Below are 22,861 nucleotides of genomic sequence, written 5' to 3'. Positions count from 1 at the left end.
GGGGAGGACAGCCAGCCAGCCAGCCAGGACCAGGGGAACAGACCAGATGCAACCCCCAGTTCTGTACCCTGTGAAGCAAAGGGGAAAGGGTGTGTGGAAGAGCAATTCCCTGTCCCAGAGGCCGTATCCATTCCATGGGCTCCAATGGGCTCTTGCTCTTCTCCCAGCCCCGCAGAAACTGCTTCTTAATACATGTTTAACAGGGGTTTGGTGGGGAAGGGGGTTTTAGGGATCCCACATCTCTGCTTCGCCGTGCAGAGACCCATGAGACTCACTCCCTTCCTCATGCCTCCAGAAATGCCTGCTTTTGCTAACCCTCCCTGCCAAAACAGACACCCACCCCGCCACAACAGACACCCCCCCCCCGCCCGCCCTTCCCCTGCCCCTTCTCCTATTAAAACTCAGGAATTTAAAAACAACCCCCAAACAAAACCCCTTAAAAATTGGCATTAGTTTTGTTATCAATATATTAATTCTAAAAAAAATGAAAATTAATCGACGAGCGCCGCAGCCCCCACACCCCCCCCCAGCGGGTGAGCTCCTCCGGCGGTGCCGGGCCGAAACAGGGGGCTCTTAGGCAATTAAACATAGCAATTAAAAAATAATCTCTTTCTTTCTCTCCTCTCTCTCTGCCTCTGTTAGTCCAAGTAAAGGGATGGCAGCGGGAGGCAATGGAGCACCAGGATGGGGTGGGGATGGATGGAGAGAGACCTCCTTGTACCCCTCTCCGCTGTGCACCCTTGCAGCACCCCAGCCACGGTCGGTGGGGGGGTTTGGTGGGGTGGGGGTTTTTTTTGGAGGGTTGTCTTTGGTTTGCTCCCCTGACCTGCTGGGGCTTGGGGGGTGTCCAGCGGCGGGGTTACATTCAGCGGGCGGTGCTGGGCGGCACGGCAGGAGCCTCACTTGCTGTGCTGCGAGGCTGGGGCTCCCTGAGCGTGTTTCTGCTCCTGCTGCTTCACCTGCTGGACGATTTCCCTGATCTTGCGCTGTGCAGTCTTGGGGTGGGAGAGGAGAGGGTGTGGGGGGGTGAGGGAGCCGGGGGGGGAAGAGCAAGGAGTCAGAGCAGGCTCCTGAGCAGCTCTCCTCACCCTTGGCCCCCCCCAGCCCTGACAGCATCTCGCCACAACTGGAGTGAAGGATGCGCTCAAGGACCAGCTCTGCAGCAGAGCTGCACCTCCGGAGTTGGGGGTTTTTTGGGGGCAGGGGGGGCTGCCCTCCCACTCAAGCAGCCAGGAGACAGGGCGGTGGGATGGGGCTGTCTGCAGGACCTCCCCCACTGATGTGCCCAGGCTGCCCCAGAGCCGTGTTTCAGCTCAATGAAACCCAATCTCCTCCCAGCACGAGCTGGGGAGAGCTGCCGGCACCCACCAGCAGGTCCTGGAGCACAGGAGCTGCAGGATGGAGCCACGGGATGCTCAGCGGGACACTCAGGGCCCCCAGCCAGCCCCGTGGCTTCATCCAGCCGGGAATACTGGGAACGCCACGGCCAACCCTTACCTGACTGGCAAAGAAATGCCCGATGATTTTAACAATGACCTCCTCGTTCTCGTCCGGGGTTTGGTCTCGCGGAACGATGACTTCTGCGCTCGTTAAGTTCTGCAGTTCGTTTACCTGGAGCCAATGAGAGAGCCCTGGGGTTTTGCTGGGGAAGAGCCAAAATCCTTCTCCTGTTAGTGGTGCCACCCCAGCTCCATGGCAGCAGGTTGCACCTTGCCTTGCCCCCGCCGCACCTCGGGATGGTCACCACCCAACGAGAGGCATCACGCAAGGAGAGGCATCACCCAATGAGAGCTGCCACCCAACAAGAGGCATCACCAGCAGGACCCAGGGCTGGGGGTCAAGACATCAGAGTGGCCGCTGAACGCCCAGGCTTTGCCCCCCCCCGGGGTGGACAGGGGTGATGGGGGTGCAACCCTGCACCCCACACCTACCGTCTTGCCACCTTTGCCTATGACGCGGCCGGCGGCGAAGGAAGGCACCTTGATATGGGCTTCAAGCTTCACTTCTTCTTTCGGGTTAAAGAAGTTTTCTTCTTTCAGCTTCCCAAATATTCGCCCCTGGGCCTGGGGAGGAGACATAAGGGCAGCGTAACCAGCGGGTGGGGGGCTAGGTAGTGTGCCCCCCCAGCCCCTTACCCCCAAGGGCAATGCTGTGCCGATGCCCAGCAGCACCAAACCCGTGGCACTGAGCACCCAGGGGAGCAGCTCCAGGCTGGCAGCGATCCAAGGGATGCTCCAAGGTGCCCCCGAGCATCCCCCCATGCCAAACACAGTCATCCCCGTCCCCCCCCCGTAGTCCCCCCCCTGCAGCTGGCACACCTTGAACTGAGCCTCAGGCGGCCCCGTGATGATGACCATCCGCTCACTGGCATCGGGGCCTTCGGCTGGGGCGATCTGCAGAGGGACAGGGCAGAGGGAGGTGAGTGTGGCCCCGTTTTAGCTGAACTTCCCCTGCTTGGGACCCCTCCACACAGCGGCACCCTCTCCTCTCCATGCAGGGCTGATAACCGGGATTGGGACAGGGAGGGGATTGTCCCTCTCTGCTCTGCCCTTGTGAGGCCCCAGCTGGAGTCCTGTGTCCAGAGCTGGGGCCCCAACACAAGAAAGATGTGGAACTGTTAGAGAGGGTTCAGAGGAGCCACAGAGATGCTCAGAGGGCTGCATCAGCTCCCCTACAAAGAGAGGCTGAGGGAGCTGGGCTGGTTCAGCCTGGAGAAGAGAAGGCTGTGGGGGGACCTCATTGCAGCCTCCCAGTCCCTGAAGGGAGCAGAGAAACAGGAGGGGAATCAGCTTTTTAGAGGGGTAGATAATGGCAGGACAAGGAGGATGGATTAAAGCTAAAGGAGGAAAGATTTAAATTAGATATATGGGGCAAGTTTTTACAGAGGGAGTGGTGAGGGGCTGGAACAGGCTCCCCAGACGGGGTGGATGCCCTGTCCCTGGGGGTGTTCAAGGCCAGGTTGGATAGGGCCCTGGGCAACCTTGTGTAGCTCCAGGCCTGAAGGTTGGTGCCCCTGCCTGTGGCAGGGGGTTGGAACTCTGTGATCCTTGGGGTCCCTTCCAACCCAGACCAGTCTGTGATTCTATGATTCCTCCCAATTTTAGGAGCAAAACCACTTCCTGACGATTCCTGGGAGCAGGAAGGAGAAACTGAGGCACGAGGCCCTGGACCAGCCCCACAGCTCCCTGCTCACCTTGATGGAGGCACCGGCAAACCGAGCCAGCTGCTTGATGTGCTGCCCCTTCTTCCCGATGATGGCCCCCACCGCCTGCATTGGGATGAACAAGTTGACGACCTCCTGCTCCGGCGGCTGCGCGGACACGAAGAGCGAGACGGTCAGGGGACGGATGGGTGGGGGGTAGGTGGGGTAGGTAAGTGATCCACCCTCCCAAGGTGCCCAAGCGAGTATCTGGTGGGTGAAGGTCCCGGGACACTTACAAGGTGCTGATGGGGGAAGGCGCCAGCGGGGGGGGGTCCATACAGGCCCGAGAGGTACGCTGAGGAGCCCTGTGAACGGAAACAAGGGTCAGTGATGCCCCCAACACGCCATCCCCCCTCCACCGACGCAAGCGTGGCCCCATCGCCAGCCTGGCAGGGGCTCGGGGACAAGCCCTCAGCCCCTGACCCCCTGCAGAGAGCACAGGCCCACGCCAGGGGAGTCGGGATGGGCTGCACCCCCATCCTGTGCCTGCAGGGCTGGGTGGGGGACGGGGGCTCCCAGCTACCCCCAGTCCTACGTTCCCAGCAGAAACTTGGCTCCCGCGGCCTCCCGGAGCCGCTGGAAAGCCAGAGCTGAGCTGTGACCATGGCCAGGCCCCAGCAGAGAAGGTGTGGGGGGGTCTGGTGAGACCCGAGCAGAACATCTGGCTTGGCTCCAATGTCCATCACCGTTTCCCTCCTCCCAGTTCCAGAGACCAAGAAGCAAAGGCCGAAGAAGTCATTCCCACCACTCCCCACCCCAAGACCCAGGTGAGGGCATGGCCAGGCTGGGGACGGGGACAGAGCCAGAGGGGCACACTAACTCCTCCCAACCCAACTCCTCCCAACCCAACTCTTCTTCAACCCCTCATGCCTCAAATACAACAGGCTTTCGTCCTGACAGCTCCATCCCAGTCTGGGTACAGGGAAGGGCCACCAGACACTACTTGCAAACCAGCATCTTGGGTCAAGAAGGCCCAGCTGCCCTGGCCACACCATTGTCACTCCCAGCCCTCTGAACTCCTCACGCTGAGGCTTTGGGCTCCTCCTCACACCAAGCCCACACACCCCATGTTCACCCTTTCCTTCTGGTCATGGGCTGCTCCACCTCCCTTACACTGACATGTCCTTCTCTTGCCCAGACCATCCTCGCAGCCATCTCCTTCTCACCATGGGGCTCCTTCCCCATACTCCATCCTCACCAGGTCTCCAAAGCCCCTGGCCCTTGGTCCTGCTGAGGACACAGTCCCAAAGAACCACTTCTGAGCTGTGAAGCACACAGCATGCTGGGGGGCAGGAGCTCCCATTGAGCCAAGCTGGCTTCCTGATCGGGGTTTTGTGCCCACTCCTTGTTCTGCTATAAAAAGCCAATAGCAGAAGCAATCAGTGCGCTTGCACTCATGAGGGTGACTCCAAAAAGGCTCTGGGATGAAGGACCCCCTGCCAAATGCTGCCTGTGGGGAGAGCTCCTCTCCCACCACACCACGGGACGCTCAGGCAGATGCTGCCCGAAGGCTGATGCAGGCAGAGCATCCTCGGGCTGGCAGTGTGTGGACAGACCAGACAGACAGATGGACGGACGGATATACCTCTCAGTGCCATCACACAGACACCACACACACACACACACACACACCCCTCCAGCCAGGCACTCACCGTTCTCCTCCGGCCGCTCTGCTGCTGGCGTGGCCAGGAAAAGAAAACAGCACAAGTCAAGGAAGCCGAGCGCCCGCTGCCGCGCCCGGAGCGGCTCAGGGGTGTCCGGAGGGACACACAGACCGCACAGCCCCGTCATCCCAAGGGTGCTCGTGGGTTGGGGATGGACCTTCCCCATCAGTGCTCTGCCCATGCGTGTCCTCCCCCAGTGCTGGCCCCTGTCCCTAAAGCACTTCAGTGGCTTTGAAGCCAGTTCCTGAGCTTGCTTTGCCCAGTACCCCAAGCCAGAGGAGAACTCCTGCCCATGAAGCCAGGTGAAGGTCGGCTCCCAGCAAGCACAACCCTTCTGGTGCCAAGGACCAAGGTCATGGAGGGGGTGCTGCTCATCCCCTCGTGTCACCCTCCATGCTCCCTGTGCCGATGCCAGTGGGTTCGGGTAGCCACTGAGACCAGACCCACAGGGCACAACCAAGCCCACACCATGGCAACCCCGTGGTGAGTTTGGGGGTAGGACTGAGGACTGCCTGCATGGTCTCTCCATGCCCCCAGCCACCTCCAGAGAGCACCAGCCGCCCTGGGACATGGCCAGGCCTTAAACACAGGTGAAACCAGCTTAGCACAACATGGGGATGCAGCTGATCTTCCCAGGGAGACCATTCCAAGGAAGGACAAGCCACATTCATCCACTGTCTTCTCCACTTTGGCGCTCTGAAGAGCACCTTCCCCGAACGGCCAAGAGTCAGAGCTCTTGTTCAAGGCCCTGTGAGATGGCTCCTACAGCCATGGCATCCCCCCAAACCCTATGGCAGGAGGATCAGAGATCACTCTCCAAGACTGTGTCCCCCCCTACCCCAAAACCTATCACACTTACTGCAAATGGGTGGTACGGGGTGGGCGCCACAGCTCCTCGGGGCCCCGGTGTGGGTGGGAGCATGGACATCCCCGTCGAGAAGATACCCAAAGCACTGAAGTTCAGTCCTGGGATCAGGTTGGCTTGCTGCTGGGGAAGCAAAGACATGGAGAACCCATGTGAAAGGCAAGGCAGGGTTCTTGGGGTTCTCACCACAGTGCACACACAGACAGGTGAGGGCCGACCTCTGCTCTGAGAGATCGTGTCATTCCCCCACCCCGGCCCCCAGTTTTCTTCTGGCTGCCCCAGCAGCAGCTCTGAAGCAGGGGGGGGTGCCAGGTGGGTGGGCTGGGAGCTTACATTGACGGCCACCATGTCGTTCTCGTAGGCCTCTCGCAACTTCTTCATGATCTCCACTTCGGCACTGGAGCACGCCTCCGTGCTGCCCTTCACCGTGATGGTCCTCTCAGGGTTATAAATGGTTAAATCCTGCAAACTGCCCCACAGACACAGCCTGAGACACGGTGGGGCCCAACGCCATCACCTGCCTGGGATGGATGTGACTGCCCTGTGTTGTGTCTCCAGCACTGCCCGTGCCGTGCTGGAAGGAGCGGGCTGGCTTGGGGTTAACCAGGACTTACGGGGAGATGGTGATCTTCGTGCCTGTGTCCTGCTCAATCTTCTTGAGGTTGCGTCCCTCCTTGCCAATCAGCCTCCCCACCAGGTTGTTGTGTGCCAGGATTTTCAAGGGAATCTCTTCTGCTCTACAACAGTTTAAAGAAATACAATCTAGGAGTCCAGCCGGGCAGGAAACCAGCTTCCAGCAACAGGCCCTCACAGTGCCATGGGGCAGAAGAATCACTGCTGCTTCCTGCCCACCATATCTCCTCATATTCTGGGGAACGGGAGCTCAAGAGACTTCCCAAGCCCAAAGGCACACCTGGGTTTCATGGGGGTTTGTTCTCCAGGTCTGCTGGATGTGGCTTTATACAGCACAGTCAACCACACCACAGAGAAGTTACTACGTCCTAAGTTATAAACTGTGACTCCATCCTGAACCTCCAGCAGTTCCCTCAGGGAGCAGAGAAGATGGCTTCTCCCCCACCCACGGCTGACTCTACCTCCCACCACACACCGGCCGTTCAGCAGAGCACTCACGATTTAGTTTCGTCAGCCTCCTTCTGCATGATGTCCAGGATCATGCGACAGGCTTCGGAGCACCCCTCTGGCGTGGCGTGGATGGTGATGGGCTTTTCGGCAGCGCCAGCGTTCTCCTTCCGATGGATGTCAACCCTGGGGCGAAACAACCAGCAGAAAGAAGCCCCCTGAGATGCGCCTGGTGCCACCCAGGAGCTTCCGAGAGCTCAGGAGCTGAGCCTGCTCTTCACAGCAAAGCTCACTTCAACACCTGCTCAAGCTCTGGGGTGGCCCCGGGTCTCACTGATGGACATCTACAGTCCCCTGGTCACATGCAAGCCCGGGTAGCGTCCTGCTTCGGTTGGTTTAGGTCAGGTTTGAGCTACGCTCACCTTTCTGACCCAAGGGCTGCCTGGGAGCTGAGGGATGTCAGTCACCATCAAACCATGCATCAAGAGAGGGCAGAGCGACTCCTCAACCGGACAAAGCCCTGAGCTACCTGCACCTACCACCTCTGGCACCAGCCCTGCTCGGAGCGGGAGACCGCAGGAGAGGTCCCCAAAGGTCCCTTCTGACCTCTCCCTCTCTCTGCACAACACCCGAGGCTGTCCGGCGAGCAGCGGCTGCCACGACCGCTGCGTGTCCTTTGGGACGCAGAGACAACTTACCCGCGGGCAGCGTGTGTCCCGACACGGAGGCACGCGTCCCCGACAGCGCTGGTACTCACGCCCTTCCGCGGGAGACCAGAAAGCTCTCCCTGGCACCCCGGCAGGGACCGTGCTCGAGCTCCTCTGGGCCTCCCCTCAGCTCATGGCGGGGAGGAGGCACGTGCCTCCAGCTCGCTCCTCACCGCTCAAGCGTACCTGGCAAAGGCCCTGAGAGAGAGGGAGAGAGGAAAGCAGGGTAGGAGACTCCTGCGCGTCAACCACGCGTCCTGAAGAACAGCTGTAAGCAACCTTCCCGTCTTCTCCAGGTGAGTCCGTGCGCTCTTCCCGCCACGGGATGATGCCATCGGCCACCACCTTGGGGGCCCTGTCACTGCTGCAGCCAGGGCGGGCCGGCCCAGATCTTCTGAGAAGGTGCAGGAGCAGCTGCTCGGCCACCCAGAGAACACTACCAGCGCTCAGCTCCGACACGGCACCCTCTGGCCCCATCTCTGTTTTCATAAGAGGTGCCCATCCCAACCAGGCTCACTCATGGGGACTGCTGTGCATGCAAGGCCAAGGGCTGTGGGTGCCGCGTCACCCCTACCCAGCACCGCCCTGGGGTGCTGCGGGGTCAGGATGAGTTTGCACAGGTCAACTCTTCCAGGAGCTCACGAACCAGTGCACAGGAATGAGGATGCTTCATTTACCAGTAGATGGGGAGCAGCTGGGTGAACCTTCCCCTGAGATAAGGAAGGAGCCTGGCCCCACCAGCCTCAGAAGGGACCCCTGGGTGGTGTTATCTGAGCACTGAAGAAGGAATGAAGGCAGAGGTTGAGCCCCTGTGCAGGTCACATCTCTCCAGACCTGCTCAGACTGCGCCAAGACAGGCCTGTCATCGCCTCTCAGGACACATTGTGATGTGTTGACCACCTTCCTGGTGGGAAGGGTGACAGTGTGTGTCCCCGTGCCTGCGCTTGAGAGCGGTGCTGCAACATCACACTTGGGTTGAGGCTCCCAGCTGGGAAGAACCGGTGGGGAATCCAGAGCTGCCCCAACAAGCCCCACAGAGAGCAGTCAGGCAGCTGCCTCAACACACGAGCAGCTGAAGCTGGTGGAGATGGGGCACATCACTGAGCCACTGTACCAAAAACCTGCCAAAAGCCACCGATGGGCTGAGTGGATGTGCTGAAGTGATGAGTACCTTGGACGAGGCTGGCAGAGGAGCATGGGGCAGGTTTCTGGATGACCTCCAACCCATCCCAACCCTGGAGGAAGGCTCTGGACATCCCAGCATGTCCTGGGGCTGCTGCTGCATAGCTCCATTCCAACGGGAGGATGGAGAAGGGGACCCTCAACTCCCTCACCTCATCAGCAGCTGCCTGAGACCCTGGGGTGCTACAAGCAGGGGGGGCCATAGGGATGGTGGGACGGAGACAGGGCAGGTTTGCCCATGGTGCAGCAGGAAAAAACTCCAAGACACCTTACAGGGGGGCTGGGAATGCCTTGGAGAGCAGTGGCCATGAGGGACAGCCCTCTCAAGGCAGACAGCACAATGTTGTCCTGGCCCCGTGGCTGCTTGGTAGTAATGGTCCTCTCCTCATCAAGTGGGCTGCAGTCACTGTGGAAGGTGGCCTGGTGGGGTGGGCTCTTGGTCCGGGCTCCTCCTCAGCCAAGGAACAAGATGGCTCAACCTCGGGATGCTTCCATCCCCTGGAGCTCCAGAGCATCTCCAGGCATCACCGTGTGTGGACACAGCAGACAAGTCCCATGTGACCAGAGGAATCCAGGACCTGGTGTCACTCTGGAGAGGAGCAGGGCCCAGGCGACACGACGCCACCAGCACCCTCATCCCCAGGGGCATCACTTCAGTGGGTGAAGCAGGGACAGAGCTTCAGGCTGACACCCCAATCTGAAGGCAACAGCCTCCTACACCTCCCCGGGCTGGGTGCGTGAGGTCCCCTTCGGCCGAGGCTGGAGCGCAGGAGGTGGCCCACCACAGCACAGGGCCTCCTCAGGCAGGTCAGGAGAGGTGAGAGCACGGCCTTCCTCCATGGCACCAGGTCTTCAGGGCAGGTACGAGGTCCCAGTCCACGAGGGGGGACAGCTCAGCAGCAGACACTGCCCCAGGCAGCGGCATCTGGCCTCACGGTTGGGGGAATCCCAGGGGGCTGGTGCCTCCCACCTTCCTCACCAGGCTCAGGGCTTGCACGAGGCAACCTTCCAGCCGTGGGCGGCAAGGACAGCAGACTCACCTGGAGAAGAAGGGCTCGTGGCCAACTGGGACCAGCTCACAGCTACAAGGTGGCCACACTGCAGGGCTCAAAGAGCTCCTCTCCCTACGCATCTGCCCCCTCCTTTCCATACAAACCTCTTCTTACAGACCCAGCGCTGGGGGTTGGCCCGCTCAGCCGCAGAGCAGCAGGTCCTCCTACCTCCTGCTCACACGGATGCACTATTACCAAACAATTTGCCTCTAAAAGCTTCTCTGAGAACTAGGATGCCCTGGAAGATGTTCTGGTACAGGAGTCCTACGTCCTGTGGGACCACCGGGTTCAGGATGATGAGCATGGGAGAAGACAGCTTGGGGTTAAACACAAATCTGGGCAGGAACAAACCATGCAGGAAAACCATGCAGAAAATCAGAGGTGAGATCAATGTGAACATCGACAGGAGAAACATGGAAAACTCTGGCCAGACAGTCCCCTCCTTTTCCTTGTTTTATCTCCTTCAGAAACTAAAACCACTGGATTGGGGGGAAACCAACCCAAATCAGGCTTCCAACAGTTACCAAAAGCACATCCTTCTCTAGGCAGCACTCCCATGGTGCCCCCTTCCCCCTCCAGCAGCTCTAGCCCACACAGGACGCTGTGGAAGGAGTAAATCCCGAGGGCAAAGACCGCCCAGGCACCGACCTCTGTACCTCAGATCCCCCTTTGCAGCTCTTTATCCCCAAACTTGAGGTTCCTCCCTAAAGCCTTGCCCCCAGCTGCTCTCACCACGAGGCTGCAGAGACCCTTTCCTGGCCTTTTAGAATGCGCATCCCCCTCTCGCCGCACCCACCCCCACCCCAGAACGGTTTAGGACATGGGCTCTGCCCCCGTCCCCTGAAGGCTGAACCCCAAGAAAACAGCACTGGCTGGCACTCCAAAGCCCCAAGGGCATGGAGAACCCATGCCAGGGACCTACAGCACCCTAGGGAAGGAAACAAAACCATTTGAGGTACTTACTTGGACTGGGTTTGCTTAGTAAGGTTCTTTATGGTCAAGCCCTCCTTTCCTATGATCGCACCAACAAACTGCGTGGGCACCAGCATCCGCAGTGGGAAATCGAGCTGTTTGGGCTGCGAGGAGCCCCCCGGGGAGGAGCCCCGCTCCCTGGAAGAGTGGCCCCCGCGGCGGGATCGCGGCGGGGGCGGAGGGGAGCTCACCTCTTCATCCGGGATGTAGGAAATCTTGAAGGAATAGTTCTCAAACTGGTGGCCGCTCAGCTTCTCAATTGCTCTGCGAGGTAAGGGGAGAAGAGGGGGTGGTGAGGAAGGGATTCTCTGGGGATGGGTGCACCTCCAGAACTTGGCCTTGTAGACCAGACTGTGGTCCCTCCCAAACCCTGAACACCTTCCACCCTCCCCAGCCCCGAGAAGGTGGCCTTGGGAAGCCAGAGTCCCCTTGCTTTCCCCATGAGGAGCAAGCCCAGTGGTGTGGTGGGTCCATGTCCCCTCCCATATGGGTGACACTGGGGGTGACGCACGGCTTGTCCCCACAGCAGAGGTGGGAATCCAGCATTGAAGCCGTCTCGTGGGCTTTCAGACCTGTCAAAGGTGAGAGCAGGGGTCTAAGCAAGAGCTCAGAGGACACAGCACATGGCACCCCTCTACTGGGAACCTCAGCTCTCCTGGCCCAGCCTGGGGAGGCCGAGGATGCAGCACCGGGGCTCCTCTTTGCCCTGAGTGTCTCCTCGGCAGTGCGATGGTGTGTTGGGCTGGCGGGGCAAGAGTTTGGTAGCAGGGGCGGGGGGCTGCAAGGGCAGCTTCTGTGAGAGGCTGCCAGAAGCTTCCCCCAGGCCCCACAAAGCCAACACCAGCATCTCAAGGTCGGATCCGCCGCTGGCCAAGGCCGGGCCCATCAGTGATGGCAGCAGCACCTCTGGGGAGCAGAGTTATGGAGGGAGAAACCTGGCAGTGGGGGGTGAGGAAATGTGAGAGGCTCTGCAGCCCCCGGGCAGGGCAGAAGGAGGGGCAGGAGGTGCTCCAGGCACAGGAGCAGAGATTCCCCTCAGCTCCCAGAGAAGCGCCTGGTGAGGCAGGCTGTGGCCTGCAGCCCAGGGAGAAGGGTGATCAAAGAATCACAGAATCACAAGGTTGGAAAAGCCCTTTAAGCTCATTGAGTCCAACCATTCCCATCCTAAGCTAAACCATATCCCTGAGCACCTCATCTCCTCTCCTGTTAAACACACCCAGGGGTGGGGACTCAGCCCCCTCCCTGGGCAGCCTGTGTCAGGCACTGACAACTCTTTCAGGGAAGAACTTTTCCCTCACATCTGAACTGACCCTGCCCTGACACAGCTTGAGGCCATTTCCCCATGTCCCATCTCCTGTCCCCTGGCTGGAGAGACCATCATCCACCTCTCTGTACCCTCCTGTGGGCAGGGAGAAGGTCTCCCCTCAGCCTCCTCTTCTGCAGGCTGAACACCCCCAGCTCCCTCAGCCGCTCCTCAGAGGATTTGCTCTCCAGCCCCTTCCCCAGCCTGGCTGCCCTTCTCTGGACTCGCTCCAGGACCTCCATGTCCTTCTTATGGTGAGGAGCCCAAAACTGGACCCAGCACTCGAGGTGCAGCCTCACCAGTGCCCAGTACAGGGGCACCATCCCCTCTCCAGACCTGCTGGCCACACTGGGTCTGACACCAGCCAGGATGCCACTGGCTTTCCTGGCCACCCGAGCAAAAGAAGACGACAAGAAGCAGCCTAGAAGGACCCTGTAATTCCTTGGGAAAATGTTGGGTGGTGTGAAAACATGGACAAAGTGGGGAAAAAGCCCCAAACCAACCCCAAGCCCCCAACTTACACTTTTGCCTCTCCTTTAGTTGCGTACGTTACGTTGACAACGGCTGTGTCTGTGTCGGTGTTCACTGCGGGGAAGGAACAGCAAAGCGTCAGCAGGGGAGGAGAGAGACATGTCCTGGGGCAGGGTGGGGACAGGTGGGGACAGTGGGAGGGAAAGGCCTGTCCTGTGTGGGATGGCCCTGGCGCAAGCATGGGGCTGGGCTGGCAAAGGACCAGAAGGAGCCAAGGCTGGGTCCTGCCCCCTTGCCAAGGAGGATGCACAGCCGGATATCACTGACCCACCAGCAGACCCCAAACACCACCCAGCTCAGGGACAATTGGGTGATTTGCCAGCAAGCAGGAAAAGCCCTGGGGATGGAGGACTGATAGCCCATGCCATCCCACCACTGGATGGGTGAGCCTGCCAACAGAGCCTGCATCCACAGGGACAACCATTTTAGCCCAGTACCAGAGACTGGGCAAACTAGGAAACCCCACTGGGTTTCCTCCAGCATGGACAGAGCTGGGGAGCAGTGCTGGGACTTCTGCACAGATGAGGACCACGCTGGACCATCTTACCTTGCTCTACGTTCTCCACTGTCCCGTACTGAGCTAACAGGCCATCCAGAACCTAGGGGAGAGAGCAGCCAACACGGCGGGTGAGGTGGGCAGGAGAGGCTGCCAGACAGGCAGGGCACAGGTGGGGGAAGAGCCTGCTTCACCCACCCCACCACCCCAGCACTGCCCCCCCGGTTCAAGGGCCCACCAGCAGACAGGAGACGGGAGCCCAGTTCACACTCCACCTCCCTACTGGGGTTACTGGGAAGGTGAAAGGTTGCCCACATGCAGGCAGCACAGCCAGACGTTTTTAGGATTGTCTATGTCTTACCTCCCACTGCAGGTGAGGGGGGATGTTTCGGATCTGGATCTTCCTGCTCCTGCAAAGACAAAGCCCTGGGTTTGGGTCGGCTGGGATGCCACAGCAGGATGGTAACTGCTGGGAGCCTTCTGGAGCATCCCGGAGCATCCCGCTGCCCTGCACTGAGCGGGAGCAGTTCAGCCCCAGGGAGAGCCATTTCTCCCAGCCTTGCCCTGGTCACCTCCCGCTGCCACTGAAGATGTCTCAGGAACGCTCCCTCGCCATGGTGGCTGCGGGTTTTCCAAGGAAGCCTCCCAAAATGAGCCTCTGCTGAGTCACAGACACACAGGCAGGGCCAGGATGCACGCATGCACAGCCCTGCCTGCTCTGCAGCACCCCAGGACCCATCGCGGCCAACTCTGCTATCCCTTGAGGGTGGCTCTCTACAAAGGTACATCCTACTCATGTCCAGCAGCAACATGGACTGTGTTCCATGGGGAAACCTAAATACGGATCTTCAGAGGCTCGCCAAGAGGCCTGGAGATGGCCAAGACATCCAACCTTGCCTGGTTACACTCCCAGCCTCACATGGCTGCACTCCCAACCTTGCCATGCTGCAGCCTGGGGCCACTGACACACAGGAACCCTCGCAAAGGCTTCCCAAGACATAACAGCCACCCAACAGCTCCTCAGCCTGGCTGAAGGAGACATACTTGGGCAGCAGGGAGTTTTGAGACACCCAGATCCTCAGAGAACCACCCCACTGAGAAAGAGCCAGACACGCTGCCCAGTGCCTTCTGCCACCTTCCAGCCCCAAAACAGAACTGGTGGCATCTTCACTTGCTTTCTCCTGAGATGCCACTGCTCAGCTGCAAGCCAACCCATGGCTACCACCACCTTCCCTCCACCTTGGACGCATCCATGCCCATGGATGACACAGGACCACAGAGACAACACCCTCCTTTTGGGGTTCATTTAGCTCGACTCACCCCGACACCAAAGCCCAGCAGCCAGGGGGGACATGGGGCATTTTGAAGCAGCTGACTGAAGGGAAACCAGCAGGCCAGACGTGGTCCCCTTGCCATGGGAGTGACTCTGGAAAAGCCTCTGCCTTGAGCCAAGTTGCACCAGGGGCATCATGTCCCTACACCTCTGCCAAGGGACATGCCGGGGCAGCCCGGCCCCCCTGAGGTGCTCTGCACCCCAACACCCACAGAGGAGGACTGCAGCAAGGTGCCCACTTCTCAACAGGACACTACAGCATATTCCCTCCTCTGACGCCCATCTGAGTTTAAGCAGAGCACCTAAAGATACCCAAACGATGCTCAAGGCTTCACCCCGTCACCCCGCAGAGTCCCCAGCAGCCCCTTACCACTGCTCAGCATGGAAAATGAGGATATACCTCCTGTTGTGCATATTCCTTACACCTCCTGGGACTCCCCAGCTGGGTGAAGTGGTGCTGGACCACAGGTGGTTATCACTGACACAGCGATGGGTGCATCGCCCAAGGCCACGATGGATGGAGGGAGGGAGCCCTGTTATCCCCAGGGCTGGACCACGTGTGGTCCTCATGGGACAGGACAGCAGAGCTCAAGGCCACCCACCTCCTGAGAGGATTCTGGGGCAGAAACTCCCTTTCATTACATCTCCCTCACTCCTCCCAAAACCTGGGAGACAGGGGAGGGACTTCAGCGCACACACACACCCCCACCCCTGGCGTTGGGACCTCATGCCCAGGGCAGTGGGTGCCATTCCCCAGACCCGTTTCTGCAGCAGCCTGGTAGCAATGAACAAAATTTACTAATAACTCATAACAACCAGCAACTGTGGGTCCAGAGTTTGGGGAAAACCACTTGATCCTGTGGGTGCCACTGGCCTCAGACACGGGGAGAGCTTCATCTCCCTGCATCACCCTCCCGCATGAGTCCATCGGCAGGGACTGAGCATCAGCCTCGAGCTCTGCAGAGACCCCATTTCAGAGAATCCCAGAATCACAAGGTTGCAAAAGCCCTTTACACTCAACTGTTTGTGTCCTGTGCTGACCCATATCCCTGAGCACCTCATCTCCCCACCTGTTAAACACACCCAGGGGTGGGGACTCAGCCCCCTCCCTGGGCAGCCTGTGCCAGGCCCTGACAGCTCTCGCAGGGAAGAACTTTTCCCTCACATCTGACCTGACCCTGCCCTGGCACAGCTTGAGGCCATTTCCCCTTGTCCCATCTCCTGTCCCCTGGCTGAAGAGACCATCGCCCACCTCTCTGCACCCTCCTGTCATGTCAGTGGAGGTGGGGAGAAGGTCTCCCCTCAGCCTTCTCTTCTGCAGGCTGAACACCCCCAGCTCCCTCAGCTGCTCCTCAGAGGATTTGCCCTCCAGCCCCTTCCCCAGCCTGGTTGCCCTTCTCTGGACACGTTCCAGGACCTCAATGTCCTTCTTATGGTGAGGAGCCCAGAACTGGACCCAGCACTTTAGGTGCAGCCTCAACAGTGCACAATCCCCTCCTCCAGACCTGCTGGCCACGCTGGGTCTGACACCAGCCAGGATGCCGTTGGCCTTCCTGGCCACCCAGGCACACTGCTGGCTCATGATCAGTCGTAGTCACCCAACATCCCCATGTCCTTCTCTGCCTGACAGCTCCCCAGGAGGTTAGAGGTAACAGCCTCCCTAAAAACCCCTGGGGTACACAGAGAAAGGGGAATAAACCCAAGATGAAGCCGTGAAATAAAAACCCCACACCACCACCCCCCCGGCTGTGTTCCCTGAGCCCCACCTCCACCATCTCCACCATGCCCCAGGCATCCTACTCCGGTGGGGCATCACCTCCATCTCCCTTTCCACAAGCCTCTGGGAACCAGAGACCCACCTTAAAATCAAACCTTATGACAGGGCTGGGGGTGTGTGTAAGGGCTGGGGGTGTGACTCCACTCTTCTTTGCCCTAAAATCAAAATGATGCTTATGCTCTGTGCAAGCTTCGAGTTGTCTTCCTGGAGTAAAGGGATTGAATCACATTCCACCGTCTGAGGGTGGAGGAATCGCTGTTGGGCAGCTCCTGCTCCCAGTATCAGCCGGTTTGCAAAAGAATTGGGGGGGATAAACCAGAGTTGGAGGGAACATACTGGAAAGCATCCCCCTCCCCACCTGATTTATGAAGCATCCATCCCAGGCAAGGGAAAAAAACTATGGAAAATGACACTCGGCAGCAGGTGGGCCCCAAATTCAGCCCCACCTGGATCTTTCAGAGCTGGGAGCCAGAGCTGGGCAGCGAGGGAAGCATCTGTCACTCAGCCTCTCTTACCTATTTTGGGGGAGTGGGGGGGTCTATCAGGGTCATCCTCACCAGGTTTTGCTCTCACGCCCAACCAGCAGTGGGTCTGAATGAGCAACGGCTCCATCATCTGCACCAGGCTGGGTAAGGGCTGAGGAGCTGCCCCAGTTTCAGGCGGCTGCCAAGAGCATCACGGGGGGGTCTGCTCCAGTCCCCCTCCCTGGCTGGGGGCTCTGAAGGAATTAAAATGTTAAAGCCCTGCGGGAAACAGAGTCCCATCTGGTTCTGCTCGGGGGGGGAGGGGAGGGTGGGGGGGAGGAGGAGAAGCAGGGGGGTAGAAGAGGGAGGGAGGAAGGGGGGAGGCAGAAGGAAGGAAGGTGGGGAGGGAGGAAAAGAGGGGGAGTAGGAAGAAGCTGGGGGGAGAAGGGGGAAGCTGGGGGGAAGGAAGGGACAGGGAAGGAGGAGGAGGAGAAAGGGGTCGGGGGGAATTACCTGCCCTGCATGGCCCTTCAGCTTGGGGCTGCAGGGCTGCCTCAGCCCAACTGCCAGCCCTCCATGCTGCCAGCCCCCCAAGTACCAGGGTGGGGGCAGTGACAGGGAGACATTTCCCAGCTGACTCCATCCTCAGAACCACCCCAGTGTCCCCCCAGCCTCGACACCCACCCCCTCCCAGAGGAGGGCTGATGGCTGGGCCTCTGTGCGATGCCCAGCTGGGCAGAAGGGATCAACCCACGGGTGGGAGCAGAGAATGACAAACAAATGGGAGCGACTGGGACACGCTCCCCACGTGCTGTCCTGCTGGCCCTGCTCTCCCCAGTGCTGTCAGACCCACACAGGCTTCATGGTGGTACCAAGCAGCATCCCACCACGCTACGGCACAGCCGGCATGGCAGCATCACCCATCTGCATCACTCCACACCCTGCATCCCAGTCCCACATCCTAGTCCTGCACCCTGCATCCTGGTCCCATGTCCTGCATCCTAGTCCCACACCCTGCATTTCAGTCCAGCATCCCAGTTCCACATCCTGTATCCCGGTCCTACATCCCCCATCCCAGTCCCGCGCCCAGCATCCCGGTCCTGCACCCAGTATCCCGGTCCCTCATCCCGGTATCACCCCAGTCCCACCCCAAAGCTGCCAAGATCCAAGCACAACAGCGGCTGAAGAAAAACAACTCCCCGTGCCTGCTGCCACCAGCATCGCCCTGGCAACGCCGTATTTCTGTCCATGTGTGTATGTGTATCTATATATACACCTGGCATTGCAACCTGGCCCAGATGATGTCCCTGCTTACTGGAGGGGGGGATTGGATCAGTTGACCTTCAAAGGTACTTTCTGACTCGAACAGCCCGATGATTCTCTCTCTCTATATATATATATATATATATAAACTTATTAAAGTATATATATAAAAACTTATTAACCCCCCATCTTCTTAATAGATATAAAAATATCTATTTAAAAAGGCCTGGAGCATCTCCCCTGTGAGGAACAGCTGAATGATCTGGGGCTGTTCAGCCTGGAGAAGAGAAGCCTGAGAGGGGATCTGATCAATGGTTATCAATAGCTGAAGGGTGGGACAGAGGGGGACATGGGCAGCCTCTTCTCAGTGTCTGTGGGGACAGGACAAGGGGCGATGGCCTCAAGTTGGAGCACAGGGAGTTCCACACCAATCTGGGGAAGAACTTCTTCCTGGTGAGGAGCCCCCACTGCCAGCCCTCCCAACTCAACTTCCCACCACCCATCAGCACCCCCCAGGCAAAGCACATCCCCAGCAGGATTTCACTCTCCCCGCAGGACAAAGCAAACCCCACGCTGCCAGCAGAGGGGGGAAAAACCAACCCCAAACCCAACCCCCTTCCTGCTCTTTAGGTATCCCCTAAATTTGAATTTTTGGGTTTTTCTTAATTAAAAGGGTTTATTATTAGTATTTTTAAATGAGGGGAGAACTAGAGTGCTGTGGGGCTGGGAGGGGTGGGGATTTGGCTCCTCACATCATTTCTAGAAGCACAAATAGGTGCTGGCACCTTGTCCCAGCCAAGCAACGGGTCCACACCAGGATCTTCTCTCCCCTAATCAAGCATCTCATCAACAGCAAGCAATTAGTTGTGAGGAGAGAAGAACAACGGGCTGCCTATGGGGAGGCACCTATGGGGGTGTATTTGTCCCCAGCCTTGACATTGCCGGTGCTTTGGGTTTAAAAACAAAGCCGGGGGAGGGCAGATAACTCACCCATTGAAGCCAAAATACACAGAAATGAGAAGTAAACTGATGCTCCAGAGAGGAGACTCATTTAAGGAGAATTCTCTTTTTTTTCAGACAGGAGAAAACCTCACAGATCCCAGAAAATCAGCCCCAGGAAAACTTCTCGGGCAGGAATTTCCATCCCTTCCCCTCCAGTGATTTCTGCCCAAGGCAGAACCCCCCCCCCCCCAAGTTTTACCATTAATTAAAATTAAAAATATCTATTAATTTGTAGTATTTTAAAGATTTCCAGCCACTGCTCTCCCTGACAGCCTCCCCCCCACCCCGTTCAGATGCTCCGGGTGCTTCTAAGGATAATTCAAAATGAAATGAAAAGGCACCTTTGCCGTCAGGAACCCCGAAATTCTGCTGCTTTGGAAACATTAAATGGGGCTCTGCTGCACCCCCCCCACTTCCTACACTCACCATTCTCACCCAACCCCTGCACAGGCAGCCAGCGTCAGGGCAGCTCTCCCCTGTTCCACAACCGACCCAAATGAATCTTTAGGGGTTTATTTTTGGTTGTTTTTTTTGGCTTTTACACCTTTCTTTCCCAGCAACAGGATCCAGGAAGACTTCTGAGGTGTATGACCCATCTTTAAGGAGGGGAGATGCTGATGCTGCTTCCCCACCAGCCCCCTCCAAAATACTCCTGAAGCAGGATTGCATTGCCTGGCATGAAGCAAGGAGAAGAATTCCCTGCCCCTGAACTGAAAAATCAGTTTGCATTTTTTAAAATTTAATTTAATTTTTAAAAATTTAAATTTTAAATTTTACTTAAAAAAATTTATTTAATTTTTAAAAATTAAATTAAATTTTAAAAAAAGGGGGAGGTGTGAATTTTGTCTTTATTCTTCCAAAAAAAGGGTGGGAGGAGGTGGAAAATAAAACCTCACCTGCAAAAGAAAACCCAACTGGGAGAGCGTTGGATGCTTCCCATGGTGCCCAAACCATCTGCAGGCAGTGGAACTCCTGATTTTTAACCCCTGAGAGTCAAGATCTCTGGAGCAGCCGGGATTTACGCTCCTTCCCACCGCTGTCACGTTTAATCCATGTGGGTACCAGGAATAACCCACTCCCCGGCAAAGGAAATCCCAAATCCCCTTCCCTATCCAGGGCGAGGGGTTTTCCCACCCATCCTTTCCTGAGAGGTGGAGAAAGGCGCCGGTGCAACACACCCAGCTCCGGAAACACTCCGGGGGAAAGCAGTCCAGGTGAAGGGGAGCGAATCGGCACCACCACCTCCCGCTTCCCATCCCCGTGACGCAGCAACGCAGGGGGATGAGAGCCAAGTGGGGCTCCCCGAACTCAATCAGAGCCCAAACTCATTTAAATAACCATGGTGGGGGGGAATATTTTACTCCATCGAGCCCCCCCCCCCCCTCCGAAATCCCAGCGCCTCTGTGGGACTCAGCTAGGAACTATAAAAACTGGGGGTTCTACAAATCTAAAGGGGGGGACACACTACAACATGAGCACGTGAGGTGCTGTCCCCTGCCAAAAATCACATTATAATGTAAAATCTATCTACTCAGGCACAGGCACGGCCCCCCAGCTGGGTATTTTTATATACATATATATTCAGCTCTCTCTATTATAGTATTTATATATATATATTAAAATACCCAGTATATATTAATATATATTCAGTTTTGTATTTAAAATATCCACTGTATATTTAATATTAATATTTATATTTTTATATTTAATTAATATATAAAATCAGCTTTATATTAAAATACCCAGTGTATATATAGATGTATTTAGCTATCCAGAAAAAAACCAATAAAAGATACCAGCTTAAATTAGGTCTCACTCATCTGAGGAGACCTGGGAGCCGAGCTGGAGCAGAGAACTCGGAGCCAGCCGAAAAACAAGACGGATGCAAAACAAATCAGCGCTCCTTACTGGGCTGTTGGGCTGCCTCCAGCCCTTCTTCCCTTGGACAGCCCAGGCAGGATGCTAGCAGCACCCCGATGGAGGAGCTGGGAGAAGATGAACTCCTTGTTTACATCCTCCCCTTACTACGGCGGCAAAGGTCAGCACCCAGGTCCGTGCCATCTCCCCAAAGCTCCCAATTTCTGGCTCCCTTTGCTGGGCCCAGCCCGGGGCTGCTGGGGAGGCTTGGCTTGGAATTATTATCAATAATCATTATTATTATTATTATTCCCAAGATGGGATTATTGTTTTGAAGGTGAGCGTGGAGCGTGTGATCCGAGACGGAATCCCGCTCCGACACACGTGATGCCGGGCACGAGCCATTCCCCCACCGAGCCTCAATTACACAACAGCGTTTCCCTTTCCACCCCCACCCCCACCACCACCACCACCAAACCTCCCGCCTTCCACCGCCTCCTAATTCCATAATTAATACCCGGGCGTCCATCACAGGCCCCAGCACCGCTCCCTGCGCCAGCGCATCACCCCGCACAGCATCCGGCGGGGATTCTTCCCAGACCCTGTATCCCGACGCACAGTGGCGGCGATGGAAGGGGGAATGAATCATCTTAGGAAGGGGGAATAAATCATCTTAGGAGGGCGCAGTGGCCCCCCCAACCCAAATTTGACAGCCTCTATGAAAAGAGTGTGGCCCCCACGCACCTGGTTTAAAAGAGGTGATAACCTGGGGTGCCTCGAAGTTTTGGGTCCCCCCAGCAGCCAAACAGGCAAAGCCGCGTCCCCACCAAGACAGGAGATGGATTATTAAGCCCAGGGAGGGGGTTCTGAGCCCCCTCACCCCCACCCCCGCTGCTGGGCATCACCTCCCTGGGCGGCAATCTCAGCCCATCAGGAGAAAATGAGGGGAAAAAGGGCTTTTTGTTGGCTTTGCCCACCCCCCCCCTCCCCAGCAGCGGGGAGCGCCCGCCCAGCGCCGCGGCCTCGGGGACACACACACACAGACACACGGGTGGGACCCGCCGCCGGGACCCCCTTGGGAAGCGGTACCGGCACCGGGAGCGCTGGGATCTCCCTTCCCCCGCCCCCGCTTTCCGGAGCGAAAGTAAAACCCAGCGGGGCTCCCGCCTCCCTTCCCGCTCCCGGAGCTTTCCCCCCCCACACCCTTACCCCTCGGTGAGGATGAGGAGGAAGGGGGGCGGCGAGGGGGTTACCTGAGCTTTTTGGGCACGGAGTAATCCACCTCCATCACTTTGCCGTGCAGCTCCACTTTCCCTGCGGAGACAGCGGGGCGTTTAGCATCACCCCGGAGGCAGACCACCCCCCCCACCCCCACCCCAGCCTTTTTTCCCCCCTCTTTGCCATCCTACCCCCCATAACCCGGACCCACCACCCCCTCACCCCCCAACACAACCCCCTCCCTGCCCGTACGAGCTCCGCCGGGGCTCTGCCCGCGCCTCCCCGGCCGCCGCCGCCGCCGGCCCCCAGCCGCCCCTTCGGCCGCCCTTTGCTCCGCGCCCCCGGGGAGTTGGGGCTGGGCACCTCGTAAAATGGTTCCCGAGGGGGAGCGGGTGCCGGGGGGGCGGCGGGCCGGGGGGCTCCGCGCCCGGTGGCTTCTTAATAAAATCGGAGAAAAAAATCAGGGAAAAATACTCGAGGTCGGAAAGAGCCGGAGCGGCCGCGGGAAGGAGCGGGGGGGGGGGGACCGAGGGGGGAGCGGGGTTGGGGAGGGGGATGCCCGGGGAAAGGGGGGTGTCATAGGGATGGGGGACCTCCGGTTGTGGGGGGGGAGAACAGCGCGGAGAGGGGGGGGGAAGCGGCTGCGGGCGGGGAGGCGGGGGGATGCCGGGGCGAGGGGGGGGGCACCGGGCTGCTGGCTTACCCGAGAGGGTCTCGATGGCTCGGATGGCCCAGTTCTGGTCCGGGTAATCCACGAAGGCGTAGCCGGACTTGAGCAGGACCTGGCCGGCCAGGGGCAGCTTTCTCTCCCCGAAAAGCTGCTTGAGGTCGTCGGCGGTGGCGGCGGGGCTGAGGTTCCCGATGTACAGCTTGTTCATCCTCCGCCGCTTCAT

General features: G+C 58.3%; 1 protein-coding gene across 3 annotated transcripts; it reads right to left on the bottom strand.

The window, feature by feature from the left end:
* Window positions 1-425: 425 nt before the first annotated feature.
* IGF2BP2 (insulin like growth factor 2 mRNA binding protein 2) lies at window positions 426-22,861 on the bottom strand (the record flags this gene model as incomplete). Of its 3 annotated transcripts, none has more annotated exons than XM_084267700.1 (17): window positions 426-995; window positions 1,498-1,611; window positions 1,932-2,063; window positions 2,319-2,393; window positions 3,194-3,310; window positions 3,439-3,507; window positions 4,855-4,878; window positions 5,726-5,854; window positions 6,065-6,200; window positions 6,346-6,468; window positions 6,863-6,997; window positions 10,716-10,988; window positions 12,549-12,612; window positions 13,106-13,157; window positions 13,416-13,464; window positions 22,004-22,064; window positions 22,672-22,861. In XM_084267700.1, 17 exons carry the CDS (start codon window positions 22,859-22,861, stop codon window positions 900-902), a joined length of 1,839 nt encoding a protein of 612 aa, XP_084123826.1. In that variant the 3' UTR covers window positions 426-899. The 3 variants fall into 3 exon arrangements, with proteins under 3 accessions (XP_084123826.1, XP_084123827.1, XP_084123828.1); XM_084267701.1 differs by having other exon boundaries at window positions 4,855-4,875; XM_084267702.1 differs by lacking the exon at window positions 4,855-4,878.

The sequence above is a fragment of the Gallinula chloropus genome (assembly GCF_964237585.1).
Source record: "Gallinula chloropus genome assembly, chromosome: 8".
In the NCBI taxonomy this organism is placed as follows: domain Eukaryota; kingdom Metazoa; phylum Chordata; class Aves; order Gruiformes; family Rallidae; genus Gallinula; species Gallinula chloropus.
The sequence above is the reverse complement of the archived record's forward strand: the minus strand, read 5'-3'. Positions and strand labels throughout refer to the sequence as shown.